The 14,999-nt window shown below is 39.2% G+C and overlaps 1 protein-coding gene across 2 annotated transcripts in view; it reads right to left on the bottom strand.

Moving 5' to 3' along the window:
• LOC137974462 (receptor-type tyrosine-protein phosphatase delta-like) overlaps nt 1–14,999 on the bottom strand; it is a 78,660-nt gene that overhangs the window by 10,649 nt on the left and 53,012 nt on the right. For both annotated transcript variants that reach the window (XM_068821471.1, XM_068821472.1), the window contains 8 exons: nt 13,779–14,075; nt 10,760–11,056; nt 8,016–8,312; nt 6,808–7,098; nt 5,751–5,853; nt 4,496–4,731; nt 1,732–2,052; nt 19–398 (listed from right to left, as the gene is read on the bottom strand). In XM_068821471.1, coding sequence (XP_068677572.1) covers nt 19–398; nt 1,732–2,052; nt 4,496–4,731; nt 5,751–5,853; nt 6,808–7,098; nt 8,016–8,312; nt 10,760–11,056; nt 13,779–14,075 — 2,222 coding nt within the window. The remainder of the gene's footprint in view (nt 1–18; nt 399–1,731; nt 2,053–4,495; nt 4,732–5,750; nt 5,854–6,807; nt 7,099–8,015; nt 8,313–10,759; nt 11,057–13,778; nt 14,076–14,999) is intronic.

The raw sequence follows: 14,999 nt of genomic DNA, 5'->3' as shown, positions 1-14,999 counted from the left end.
CCTGATCACTGTACTCACCATCACAATCACTTTGGCGTTTTGCTCCCACACCATCCTCCAGAAATCGTTTGCTGTGTCTGGGAGGGGTCCTTGAGTAGCTATGTAGGCTTTCTTTTTGTCATAACCATCAAGGAAGTTTGCGTTAATGTAATCCGAGCCAGGAACATTATCTATCGTTGCAAGCTTCACTCGGCTGTGGTCATAAGCAACTATGTTGTTGTAACGGTTCTTAAATCTGTTTGCCTCTGCTAGGGAGGCGTCCCAAGTGAAGTCGCGATTAGGGCGAAGAGCGCCGTACTCTTGCGAAAACAACAAATCGCCATTGGCGTGGAGGCGACGCAGGTGACCTTCGAACTCTTCTACGGGAATCACCCCTCCTGGGATGAAGTTAGGGTTGTCTAAATATAAGAAAAGAATTTAGTTTTCAAGGTGAAATACATGTTAGGTCAAAAATATTTTGTTGACGGGATAAAGCTGTCCAGCAAAGCAACGAAATTCCTATTCCGGCTAAATACGACGTAAGATTTATCAACGCTAGAAGCTACTTGACTCTCGTAGTAAAAGGCATGGGTCTGTTCCTAAACGTGGCGTCAGAACCAGCTTTCCAAAACTTGAATTACGTGTAGCTGGAACCAGAAATGCAAAGCAGTCTGTAACATTGATCACAAACAGATCCACGTCGGACTCTCGCTTCCTCGATATGGGTGAAAGTTTTGGGTAACGCCCGGAAACATCTAAAAGGGAAATTTCAAGGTACAACCCGATAACAAAATATGTTTATTCTATGTGGATAAATTTATCTCAACGTATTCCCATTTTTCGTATCTTTTTGTGTCCTATTCACTTGTTTTGTTCACTATCTTAAAAAGTGTTCAAGATTGCAACCAGGTGATGAGACTGTAAAGTGGTGGACAAACAATTGCAATAATTGCTCAATTGTCAGTTGCAATTAGAAAAAAACGTTGATTTCTCTGGTTCTGAATTGCGTTGCTTAGCACAACAGCCACCCTGCCGGCAGAGCCTTACTTAACTCGGCGAGAAAGAAAGGACTCCAGAAATTGTGTTAAGTCTTTATTGAGTATGCGCAAGCCGTTGCTTGGAGACAGTTTCAAACCCAGGCCAACTCTCGATCGCGCTCCAAGTCGCCATGTTGATTTTCGTACGGAAGGCTCGATTTTGACCTTCACCTTGTCAAGAATATGATGCGCGCGTTGCCTAAACCGGTTTGACCGGAGCGACTAGCCCAGAAACTTGGGCTGCGGCGACTTAAAAGACTTGACACGTTTTCTGCAGAACCTCTCTTTCTCGCCCTCAGGTGAGTTTTACAGAGGCTCTGCTCGCAGGGTGCACAACAGCATGCTCGCCTGCACAAAAAATATAAAAGTAGACGGTCTGTTTTTAGTTGACACAAAGTTTCCACTGCACCAGTTCTGTAATACAAAACCACTGACACAAAAGGCCCCGCCCTAAGATAAAGAAAGTAGGGAGTCTTATCTCTTCCGGGATTAATTTATGATATATTATAGAACACTGACGCCACCGTGAAGTAACCCTCTTCGTTTTATACAAAAAGGGAGCAAATGGAGTCAGTACAGAAATATGACTGAAGACACACGAGAACATTGGGGCTTGCTAACAGACGGTCACAGGTTTTCATGTAAAGACATCTTACAGTTTCCCTCAGTAATAGCAGCATCCAAAAGTCTTTGGTGTGCTCAAGGTACAACATACCAATTCCTGCTCTTCGCATAAGCCTGGAGACTGTTCCTCTTCGGGGATCTTTCTTTTTTGTCATAGGCATGCCTTCGTCTCCATGATCTTCATGTCGTCTTTTTCGACGACGATAAATGAATATACCGACCACAATAACCACCACCAACAGTACCGACACAAGAACACCAACCACGATTGCTACTGTGTTGTCTTTCTTGGTTGTAAATTCAATAAATCCTTCACTTTCATAATCTCCGTCTTCAGCAAAAGAGCGCTGAAAAACCGCGTACTTAGCGTCATCATCAAGTTCTCCATTAAGATACTTCTTGATATCGGCTTCTGCAAAGTAAGGGTACAAAAAAAGAAATTGTTATTACATCATAGCAAGCAAATAAACGAAGTCACGCATGGCAAATTCACAACTCAGTAAAAGCAAGTGTGCTTCTGAATCATAATATAGTCATGTTATGGAGGCTAGTGCTTGTGAGGAGACAGAAAATTGACGAGCAACATAAGTGATAAAAAGGTTCTTTAGCTGTGAGCTCACATATTTACGATACGTTTGAAAAGCTTGGACTGCAGCTGAGACTCAAAGAATGGAAAAACTCGGGAAAAAGAAATCAATGCTTTCAGATATGATTTGAAAAAGAAAAGGAAAAGATAGCGTTTTTATAGAACCAGGAAGAGCACTCCGTCGCATTGGCTCATAGGAAGAAAATTCGCCGCGCATGGATAACGCTCTACACTAAACAGGCCAGCATTGGACGAAAGAATAAGTGAGATATTGTCTTGTTGAACTGAATAGCCTATATATTTTGCAACGTTTTGTTAGTTTCACGAGAGTATGTATGTTAGGTTGCATAATACTGCTGAAGTATTTTTAGCGTGCTTGTAGGTGTCTCAAAGGGATAGCACACTATTTAAGGGTTGTTAAGTTATGCAAGAGCCATTCGAGGCATCTCTTTCAACCCTAGTTTTTTATTTTATTTACTGTTGTAATTTTCTCTGAGTTTGTGAAACTGTAATGCTGTTTTTTGTAACGCTTTACGCTCGCTGCATCAATAAACGATATACCCGCTCCTATTCTGTGTTTTGTGATTATATAGATTAGTTAAAAAATATTTTATAATCGTTTCAGTGTGATTAGAATATAACCCTGATTATACGCTTGTTCTTGTCCAAACGTGAGAAATACCCTTTTCGTTATATTCTCGACTCGTAGAGGACAGGGTGTGTAATAATGGTCAACTTTTCAAAGATTTCTATGGGTTAGAGCAATCACGCAAATCTCTCTTAAGGACGGTGCCTACTAATTCAAAGGTATTTTGCTCGGTTTATTGACTATGCGGAAAAGCATATCTTAACAAGTGTTATTGAAATCCAAAAAGAAAATTGGGGGTAACCACGCATTTTGCGTATTCACCCAAGGTAACAGTCACCCAACTCTTGCTTGTGCAGTTTTACGATAAGTTCTTTCCATAACACGGCTGATAAGTAAATTTACTCAAAAGGAAAAGGGAAAAGTAGAACTTCTTAAAGACTCCAGCTTTCGAACCGGACCGGGCGTTCAAATTCATCATAACCGGGATACGGGTCACCTCATTTTTCTTTGCAGTTAATCTACTATAGGCACAAACGGAAGAACGCAAGTAATATACGTAAATGAACTGGGTTTGCATTGCATTTGCGTCTGCGTACGGGTTTTCTTTAAGGCCCGTTTAAACTGTCTCAACATTTGCTTCTACATGACCTTGTATTCAACAATGTCGAGCCAAATGTTTGGTGAGTTGAACGGGTCGCTCAATATTGTTAAAAGGGTAAAAAATGGGCCGGGAAAGTGATTAAAAACTTTCATTTCATTAATGAACATTAACTTTGTTCTCGAACAGGTTGGATGGAGCTGAAGCCGTTTGAACAATCCATTCATCATTTGCAGAACACAAGTATGTTCGCATCCAGAACGCATTCAGCATAAGTCTGGATGGGAGAGTCTACCTTCATGTTCCTAATTTCTCGCAAACATGGGATTGGCTCAAAAGTTGGCCCGATTGTTGGAACCGTTTGAACGGCCTCCGCATGCACAACTTTGTTTTTGCTTCCAACATTCGCCCAGCAACAGTCTAACTAACGAATGTTCACCAAATGTTGAACCTTTTTGACCTCAAAAATTCGTAAAGCAAGAGCAACAGCAGTAAGCGGGTGCACAAAAAAGCAATTTTCTGACAGTTGTTTTCGATTTCTCTTCCTTCTCCTCAGTGTTCCTGGACTTATGCTTCCGTGTACCTTGGAGGCTTTTGTTTGCCCATATACTACTTAGACAGTATTTTCCCACACACCACCCCTATTTATTTTCACTGAATTCAATCAGTTTTAAAGGTCTGGAATGGGGCGTTTATTGCGGTTTATTGTTGGGTTGCAGGGATCCACAGAGACTTACGTAACCTTCTTGATACCTTGGGCATTCACATTTTATTTCAGCAAGACAGTATTTTTGTTTTTAGTCTCTGCAAAGATTTCAAACAGTGTCATTGCCAATTTAACTTAACAACTCGACTGATCCCAGAGTTTGCAGTACAAAGCAACTTATGCTGTTCTACTTATTGCAACGGCAGAAACAGTTCTGGTAACCGTCTCAGAAAGTACTTTGCAAATTAGTCTTTTCTGCCTTTTATGATGGAGACGTCGTGTAATTTGTGCACAAGCTGTTGCATACTGGATTAGAACAGGTGGAATACAATATTTGACAATAACTCGGATCAAGAATTCCAAAAAAGAAACTTACCTGCATTCACTTCCCTGCGCTTTCTTTTAGACTCTGTTACACCACCCCGTGAGTAAAACTTTCCATCCCCAACAGGAAATGATGTTCTCGCGTTCTTATTCGAAAGTTCAGCCGTCGTATAAGGCTTGCCTTCCTCCTTATTTTGATACGTTAGTGTGACAGTTTCATATTTACTATCAGCAGAATTTCCTGCTTCTGCTCCTTCCTTTAATGGCACCACGATCACTCGATAGTAGCTGGTAAGAAAGTATTAAAGATATAGCAGTGAAAGGATTTTTTAAGTCATTGATGATGATAATAATAATAATAATAATAATAATAATAATAATAATAATAATAATAATAATAATAATAATAATAATAATAATAATAATAATAATAATAATGAACCAAGCCATTAATGTGAGAAATACATGAAAGATCTTATGCATCGTCAAATGTGAACTCGCAAAAAGTCGAGCCCCAGATGAGATTTGAATTCACGACCCTCCGTGATCTAGTACGGATGTTCTTACCACTGAGCAACTGGAGACTCTTAACTGCATCGCGCAGTAACATTAAGGCATATCGGCGATAACACCTCCCTAACTGCATCACGCAGTCACATTAAGGCATATCAGAGATGCAACCAACCAACCAACCACTCGAGCGATTAATGTTACAAATACACGTACAAGAAAAAGATCTTCTGCATCGTCAAATGGGAACTCGGAAAAATCCGAGCCCCAGATGTGACTGCGCGATGCAGTTAAGAGTCATATATGGTCTCATCGAAAAATTGGACGATGTGACTGCGTGATGCAAGCGTAGTCTATACCTACATTCCACCCTTGCTCACCACAGAGTCTCCAGTAGCTCGGTGGTTAGAGCATCCGTACTAGATCACGGAGAATCGCTGATTCAAATCCCATTTGGGGCTCGGATTTCAATAGACGCTAAATACGTTAACCTTGTAGACTGTATTTCAGTATAGTTCACCGTTAATATTTAGTAAGACCAAAAATTCATTTTTTAGTGTAAAGAGAACCTTAAAATCCGAAGCGTCTTCATAAATACTATATTTTCTCGATTAAAAGCCAGACCCCGATGAAACGCATGCCGGGTACAACAGGCCAACTTTAATAAGATACATAATATGTAAGATTGTAATGCATTTTTCGTTGTCACTGAGCACCTCTCAAGCATGCTTGGCAATTTACGCAAATTAAAATACCAGACACGACAAAATAATGAACTGTCACCTTGAAGAACTAACCTAACTGGTTTACCACTACTTAAAGTTTCTTTAATTTTAAACGGGATGTTCACTTCTGTTGTTCCAACATTGTCCTGAGAAGGAGGAGCAACCGTAGGTATCGCTGGAAAAAAAAAAGAAAAACATCAAAATATGAGCATTAAATTCAAGATGATGGTCCGTTATCAGTGGGAAATACGTTATCAGCCCAAATGTTTGGAATAGGCTGAACATAATGAGGCAATTTTCATACCATAATAAAGCCAAATTCCATAACTGTTTTATTACTCGTTTAAATTTTTTTTCAAATAGTTTTGCTCTTTTTTATTCTCAGCCGTCTCCGTAGATACAGTACTCATTCCCATTGAAAGTAATCGGGCGACAAAAAACGAACGAAAGATTGTTTGCCGATCGTCTTCAACTCTAGTCAGAATAAGAAAATGATCATTCTAAGTAGTACCACCGGGTCTTTGAAAAACATCTTGCCTCGGATGACGCATGCGGATATCAAACGACACGTAGGCTGAAAAGTTTGAGGCGAGACCTGAAGAGGCTATTACGCCCATTATCGCTCTGTTGATTTCACATATCTTCAGTTTCCATCTCAATGGGAGGATAACTCACGGGTCCATTTCCTTTTGAAGTTGCAGCCAGAATCCGAAAAGAATAAAAAGCTTCTGCCTCATGCCAGTGATAATCGGTGATAATCGTTTTTTATGTTGATGCTGAAATATTCACTGTTATCCCATTCCCCTTTATCTTGTCCGTGTAGTTTATGGTGTAGCGTGTAGTAATACCATGCCGAGAAAATTTGTTTCATATTTTGATTGCTTTTCACGGTCATGAATTATGAACGAAAAGTGCAAGTCACACTTCCAAAAGCCTTAAGGGGAATTACATTTTACAGTGACAAAAAGTATGATCAATCATGACTGTTACCCAAGACTGAGTAGCGGTCATGACAAAGGTTTCCGAGTTTGCTACACGTCAACGCGATTTTCATTCAATTTTAACGAACGAGACAAAATTGAGCACTCAGATTTAGTTATTACCAGACCACATTTGATATCACTCTTACCTAAAGTATCCTTCTCCTTTACATCACTCCATGGTCCATCACCCTTTGAGGTGGCAGCCAGAATCCGAAATAAATACGCTGCCTGCTGCCTCAGTCCAGTGATAATTGTTTTTGATGCAGATGCTAGAATATTCACTGTTTTGTTATTCCCTTTTACCTTGTCCGTGTACACTATGGTATAGCGCGTAATAATGCCATGCCGGGATCCCTCAGGAACAGGAGACCACTCCACCAGGATGCTAGTGCTATTAAGCGCCGTGACGTTGGTTATTGTGGGAGGCTCTGTTGGCTCTGAAAGGAAAAAAAACCCGAACTGTTTAGAAATAAGTACACAGCTATAATTCAGTGAAAGGTAGTCCACTCGCCTTCCATCAATGTGTCAGCTCGTGTTTATTACAGGAATTAGCGTCATATGCTAGTTGGGTCTTCACTCTGCTCCGGGAAGTTTTCTCCGGGTAATTGGGTTTGACTCGATTTGCAGTCCCCTATTCACGTTTAGGACTTAAATAAAGCGACCAGTATTACATGCAAAGGTTGAATACAGCGAGAACATTGCAACATCTCAAAATACCAGAAGTTAATGCCCAACAAACCAAACGTTCGTTGCACGTTCTGGGCAAATAGCGTATAAATCAGAACATAAACTAATTATGGAAGACAGTAAACAATAACTAGCTTTTCAACCAAATGCACCTTTAAGACCAACTGTGTGCAATGTTGGCGGAATTCTTTACAACACAGCCAAGGTTGCCAACATCGATCCCATGGCTGGCAATAGGGAACATTTCTCATAAATAGTCTGGATATTGTCCAGAAAATCAAGGGCCCAAAAGCGCCTCCTACTCATAAGCTAGTACCTTACTATTTCTCAACTCTGTTCACGGGCTTCCTTGTGGTACAGGCAATAACTGCCGTCCTCTCGCCGGTCATGTGACCACTTTGTAACCGCTCACCACCAGTGAAAGGATTCGGTCGAAATGCGTTCTTAATCATAAATCCAATAAGATCTCAAGACGCCACATCGAACTTTAGAAATCTTAACTACCTAAGACATTACGAATATGTCATTAAGCCATTAATACGTATCTTCGCGACAAATGACTGTCTGTTGTGATAATTTTTCTTAATGTGGTAGGACCGTTTAATTGCTAGAATATGACCGTTAAGTTAAATGTGGGCTACGCCATCGGCTACTTGTGTTTACTTACTGTCTTGATCTGTGGTGACTTTAATTGAAGGACTGTGTGGACCAGGACCTTTTATTGTAGAAGCTAATACTTCAACATTGTAGTCGGCATACTTTTCAAGCTCTTGCAACGTTGCTTGAAATCCCTGTACATGCTTTTCTTCTTGGTTCTTATTTGCATCTTTTGTCCTCCAATAGATCACAGTGTAACCTATAATTTCACCGTGCTGCTTTTCAATCGGAACTTCACCCCACTGAACTAAAATTGTCGTCGAGCTTGTATGGTGTCCTCTTACGTTGCTGGGAGGAGCACCTGGTGCTGAGCAACGAAAAATAGACACACGCTGTCAAAAATTGTATATCGCTGCCGAAACATAAGTTAGGCATGACATCTTTACTGATTAACTGTCATTCAAAGTGTTGCACCAAATGACAAAGTGGGGCTTGAATTCTCTGCGAATTTTCCTTTGCTTTGGTGCTTAGGTCTTTTCGTTAACGATATTCTATCAAAGCAGAGAAATGGTTGGCAAATATACATGCCCCTCTTTTAGTGGGTTACGCTGGCAGGCTCAGTAATCGATTCCCTTTTGACGTCATAATATGTAATGTACAGCAAAATCGAATCTATTTGATGATCTTACACAACATGTAGTATAAAAATGTTTCTGTTAAGTCCGTGAATTGAGATCGTAGTCGGCTTAAGCTCGGTATGCTTTTGAGTAACAAGCATGGAGAGAGCTGTGTCCCGAACTAACTCGACTGCAAGTAAGGGTGATTAGCACTAGCAATATCTAATATTTCAAGATTTACGAACTTGACAAGCACCAAGAAGGGATTTCCTTTTGCCTGCAGCAATTGTAGCAATTGTAAGGCGATTCCAGGTTTTAAGGAATGGTTGTTGAAATTTGAAACTCCGCAATGCGCACCCGAATCAACGCCATCCTTTCTAATAGGTTTGAAGCCTCACCTATTTAATCATAAACATCATCCGTTTTTATTTTTGATTGCAAGAATGTACATCTGGACATGCAAGACACGCTTCTCTCTTCCAAGGATAAAAGATTTCCCCCTTTTCCTTTCACATTATAACTTCTGAAGGAAACTCTTTGTCTTATTGCTTGGTGCAGGCTGGAGCCGTGGGCGTGGTATCTGTAAATCGTATGAGTGTGTGGATCTGTGCATACGAGTGTGTCAAATGTGCGTGTGTGAGTTTTTACGTATATATAACATGTGTGTTTTTCTTGATTTATGTATTTACTTTTGTAAATTGATGTATGTGTTAAAAAATAAATTCTCAAAAAGAAAAAAAACAAAAAAAAAGATCACCTGCAGAAACTCCTTAAAATTCCCTGATATTTATCTACATCACATAGGTAAATTTATGTATCTTTTCAAAAAAAGGATTCCTTCCCAATTTCTCTCAAGATATGTTTACTCTTACTCATCAGATCCACTTTGTACAACACTAGAAACTCAAATTGTTTGACATATTTCGTTGTCAAACTAATATTCGAAAATTCTCAAATCGGCCCTAAGGTCCAAAATTCTTCAACTTGTTAAGTATGGACATACAAAAATTTAATAGCGAAAATATTGGTTTGTTTAGTAAAAGACTCAAAAGATTCCTTCTGACTTAATCACATAATTTCTTTACGGAACTACATATTTTGTTCATAATTGTTTCTTTTCTTTTATTTGCTCTTCTCCTGTGTCCTTTTTCTTTTAAAATAAATACGAAATAAGATATTTATAGATATTCGTTCCTTGGATATGATATTATTTTATTATATATTCCATTACATACTTATTTCTGAAATATATCTTTTATTGACTGTAATGTGGTTGATGGCAGAATAAAAAAAAAGTCTAAAACTGGATTAGGTGGAAAGAACTCAAGTGAGGCCATCGCTACTGTGTGCACGTGATGGATGAAGAACCTTCGCTAATCCACAGCATCAGGAACTTCTTATGCAACACCCAAGGACAGAGAAAACTCTCTGACCCCGGTGGGAATCGAACCCACGACCTCCGTATTAGATCACCGTTGCTCTTTCGACTGAGCTAGAAGGCCAGACGGGAGCAGGCGGGAGTTTGAGGACAAATCGGCTCGGCCCAAGCCAAGTACTGAGTGCAAGTGCGTGTTGTCCTAAGTAGCGTGTGTATGTATATATGGAAAGAACTCAAGTGAGGCCATCGCTACTGCGTGCATGTGATTGGGTGTTGCATAAGAAGTTCCTGATGCTGTGGATCAGCGAAGGTTCTTCATCCATCACATGCACACAGTAGTGATGGCCTCACTTGAGTTCTTTCCTATATACATACACACGCTACACTTAGGACAACACGCACTTGCAACTCGATTAGGAGTCAACGGTGGATTAGTGTTAATCAGCTTTCGAAGAACTGGGCAATGGGGTTTAACTTGTCCGGTTCCTAACATTCCAATCAGCAAGGCAGAACGCTTACTTGCTTGGCTGTAGCAGCTTAGCAGCTTTCCCAAAGGACAAACGAATACAAAAGTATAAAGAAATAGCGAAAAAAGAAAAACAACAACAAAAACTAAAGCATGAAAATTACCGCAACAGAAAAAGGATCTGCACAAACTAATTTCAGAGGAGAAATTTGGGAATGACTTAAAAGGAAGAGGTCAGTCCGCTCTTCATTATAAATAAACAAGCAACATCACAAGTGAATATGCTGACGAACCAGGAGAATTGTGTCCTTCGATTGTATACAGAGGCAACAAAAAATGCTGGCTAAACTTACTGTCCTCATCTGTGATGACAACGACAGGTACACTTTCATTTCCATCTCCTTTGATAGTAGATGCAAACACTGTTATGCTGTAGTTGGTGTATTCATTCAGACCTTCCAGAGTAGAATTAGTTGTTGGAGCAGTCACATTATCAGTTTGTTGATACCCATTAGGCAATGCCATGAAGGTAACTGTGTATCTCAATATAACACCATTTCGATCATCTTCTGGAACTTGGTTCCACTGAACAAAAATACTCGTTGAGCTTAGATTACGTCCAGTGACGTTGGCTGGAGGAGCATTTGGCCCTGTAGATAAAAAATAGAGAACACTCAAGCATCGATCACAGTTTTAAAACAGCTGGGTAATGCTACATTTTTAAAATAGAGACTTCACGAGTCATATATGCAAATAAACTCGAACTGCTAAAGATGTACCTGAAGGGTATATCCTCGTGAGGTTGAAACTAAGGTTCTAAACAAATCTTTCGCTTCGTTTCTTTTCTAACGGGTTTGACGAGGTGACCGCGTTCTTTATACAATTCAATATCGTTGAATGATGTTGAACGCGGTGGCTAAAGGAATGTCACGTTTTGGATCCTATTCTGATTCGCTTTTAATCTATGGTGTTCTTACAAACGTCGTCGTCGACATCCACGTCTTCTGCTCGTGCAGCTACATACACGCATGACTCACGCTTTTACTATATTGTAACATCCTAAGCCTGCTGTTACCTTTGGTATTTTGCTCTTTCAAAAGGTACATTTTAGAGGGTAAATTTAGAGAGCCATTTCTGTTGTATCCACTTACTTGACCATTTACTCTTATCATGATCAAATTAACTTAATGTTATTTAAATCATTTAATCGACCAATTTATTTAGTTTTATAGAATAACCAAATCAATGCGCGCGCTCTGATTGGTCAATCAGCTATAGTTTATTGTGCAAGTAAACTCATTGAAATTTCGCGCGTCTTCTGAATTATTATATAAAAGCAATAGACCACAGGTTTCTCTGGTTTATAAGCATGATAAAGCACTTGGGATTTTGAAAGAACACTTAAAAAAGTTGTAAATCACTCGCCATTACCGTGATTTTAGTAAAGTTGATATCTGAGTAGCTACACTTTCTCCAAAAAATCAGCAGCAGTTTGGATATTTTAAAGAGCTTTAGATTTGGTCCCAATGAACAAAAATACTTTTTGAGCTTTCGTTACGTCCACGGACATCAAATGGAGGAGCGTTTCCCTCTGTATTGAAATAGTAACAACAAAATCTGAAACCAATTGTTAGGATAAAGGCCCAAAGAGAGGGATTAGCAGATTAGTCAAGTTTGCGTGCATTGCTACAGCCACAATAATCGTGGTGTTCTTGGGTGCATTCACAATTTTTTCGCTTGTTGCTTGATAGCTCATGGTGTAGCTTGTTATGACACCATTTTTACCAGAAGGGGCATGTTGTCCCACTGAACAAGGATAGTAGTAGATGTTCGTTCAAACCGGGATTTATGTATTTACTTTTGTAAATTGATGTATGTGTTAAAAAATAAATTTTCAAAAAAAAAAAAAAAACAACAAAAAAAAAAGATCACCTGCAGAAACTCCTTAAAATTCCCTGATATTTATCTACATCACATAGGTAAATTCATGTATCTTTTCAAAAAAAGGATTCCTTCCCAATTTCTCTCAAGATATGTTTACTCTTACTCATCAGATCCACTTTGTACAACACTAGAAACTCAAATTGTTTGACATATTTCGTTGTCAAACTAATATTCGAAAATTCTCAAATCGGCCCTAAGGTCCAAAATTCTTCAACTTGTTAAGTATGGACATACAAAAATTTAATAGCGAAAATATTGGTTTGTTTAGTAAAAGACTCAAAAGATTCCTTCTGACTTAATCACATAATTTCTTTACGGAACTACATATTTTGTTCATAATTGTTTCTTTTCTTTTATTTGCTCTTCTCCTGTGTCCTTTTTCTTTTAAAATAAATACGAAATAAGATATTTATAGATATTCGTTCCTTGGATATGATATTATTTTATTATATATTCCATTACATACTTATTTCTGAAATATATCTTTTATTGACTGTAATGTGGTTGATGGCAGAATAAAAAAAAAGTCTAAAACTGGATTAGGTGGAAAGAACTCAAGTGAGGCCATCGCTACTGTGTGCACGTGATGGATGAAGAACCTTCGCTAATCCACAGCATCAGGAACTTCTTATGCAACACCCAAGGACAGAGAAAACTCTCTGACCCCGGTGGGAATCGAACCCACGACCTCCGTATTAGATCACCGTTGCTCTTTCGACTGAGCTAGAAGGCCAGACGGGAGCAGGCGGGAGTTTGAGGACAAATCGGCTCGGCCCAAGCCAAGTACTGAGTGCAAGTGCGTGTTGTCCTAAGTAGCGTGTGTATGTATATATGGAAAGAACTCAAGTGAGGCCATCGCTACTGCGTGCATGTGATTGGGTGTTGCATAAGAAGTTCCTGATGCTGTGGATCAGCGAAGGTTCTTCATCCATCACATGCACACAGTAGTGATGGCCTCACTTGAGTTCTTTCCTATATACATACACACGCTACACTTAGGACAACACGCACTTGCAACTCGATTAGGAGTCAACGGTGGATTAGTGTTAATCAGCTTTCGAAGAACTGGGCAATGGGGTTTAACTTGTCCGGTTCCTAACATTCCAATCAGCAAGGCAGAACGCTTACTTGCTTGGCTGTAGCAGCTTAGCAGCTTTCCCAAAGGACAAACGAATACAAAAGTATAAAGAAATAGCGAAAAAAGAAAAACAACAACAAAAACTAAAGCATGAAAATTACCGCAACAGAAAAAGGATCTGCACAAACTAATTTCAGAGGAGAAATTTGGGAATGACTTAAAAGGAAGAGGTCAGTCCGCTCTTCATTATAAATAAACAAGCAACATCACAAGTGAATATGCTGACGAACCAGGAGAATTGTGTCCTTCGATTGTATACAGAGGCAACAAAAAATGCTGGCTAAACTTACTGTCCTCATCTGTGATGACAACGACAGGTACACTTTCATTTCCATCTCCTTTGATAGTAGATGCAAACACTGTTATGCTGTAGTTGGTGTATTCATTCAGACCTTCCAGAGTAGAATTAGTTGTTGGAGCAGTCACATTATCAGTTTGTTGATACCCATTAGGCAATGCCATGAAGGTAACTGTGTATCTCAATATAACACCATTTCGATCATCTTCTGGAACTTGGTTCCACTGAACAAAAATACTCGTTGAGCTTAGATTACGTCCAGTGACGTTGGCTGGAGGAGCATTTGGCCCTGTAGATAAAAAATAGAGAACACTCAAGCATCGATCACAGTTTTAAAACAGCTGGGTAATGCTACATTTTTAAAATAGAGACTTCACGAGTCATATATGCAAATAAACTCGAACTGCTAAAGATGTACCTGAAGGGTATATCCTCGTGAGGTTGAAACTAAGGTTCTAAACAAATCTTTCGCTTCGTTTCTTTTCTAACGGGTTTGACGAGGTGACCGCGTTCTTTATACAATTCAATATCGTTGAATGATGTTGAACGCGGTGGCTAAAGGAATGTCACGTTTTGGATCCTATTCTGATTCGCTTTTAATCTATGGTGTTCTTACAAACGTCGTCGTCGACATCCACGTCTTCTGCTCGTGCAGCTACATACACGCATGACTCACGCTTTTACTATATTGTAACATCCTAAGCCTGCTGTTACCTTTGGCATTTTGCCCTTTTAAAAGGTACATTTTAGAGGGTAAATTTAGAGAGCCATTTCTGTTGTATCCACTTACTTGACCATTTACTCTTATCATGATCAAATTAACTTAATGTTATTTAAATCATTTAATCGACCAATTTATTTAGTTTTATAGAATAACCAAATCAATGCGCGCGCTCTGATTGGTCAATCAGCTATAGTTTATTGTGCAAGTAAACTCATTGAAATTTCGCGCGTCTTCTGAATTATTATATAAAAGCAATAGACCACAGGTTTCTCTGGTTTATAAGCATGATAAAGCACTTGGGATTTTGAAAGAACACTTAAAAAAGTTGTAAATCACTCGCCATTACCGTGATTTTAGTAAAGTTGATATCTGAGTAGCTACACTTTCTCCAAAAAATCAGCAGCAGTTTGGATATTTTAAAGAGCTTTAGATTTGGTCCCAATGAACAAAATACTTTTTGAGCTTTCGTTACGTCCACGGACATCAAAT

This window comes from Montipora foliosa, chromosome 10 (assembly GCF_036669935.1).
Source record: "Montipora foliosa isolate CH-2021 chromosome 10, ASM3666993v2, whole genome shotgun sequence".
Lineage (NCBI taxonomy): Eukaryota > Metazoa > Cnidaria > Anthozoa > Scleractinia > Acroporidae > Montipora > Montipora foliosa.
The sequence above is the reverse complement of the archived record's forward strand: the minus strand, read 5'-3'. Positions and strand labels throughout refer to the sequence as shown.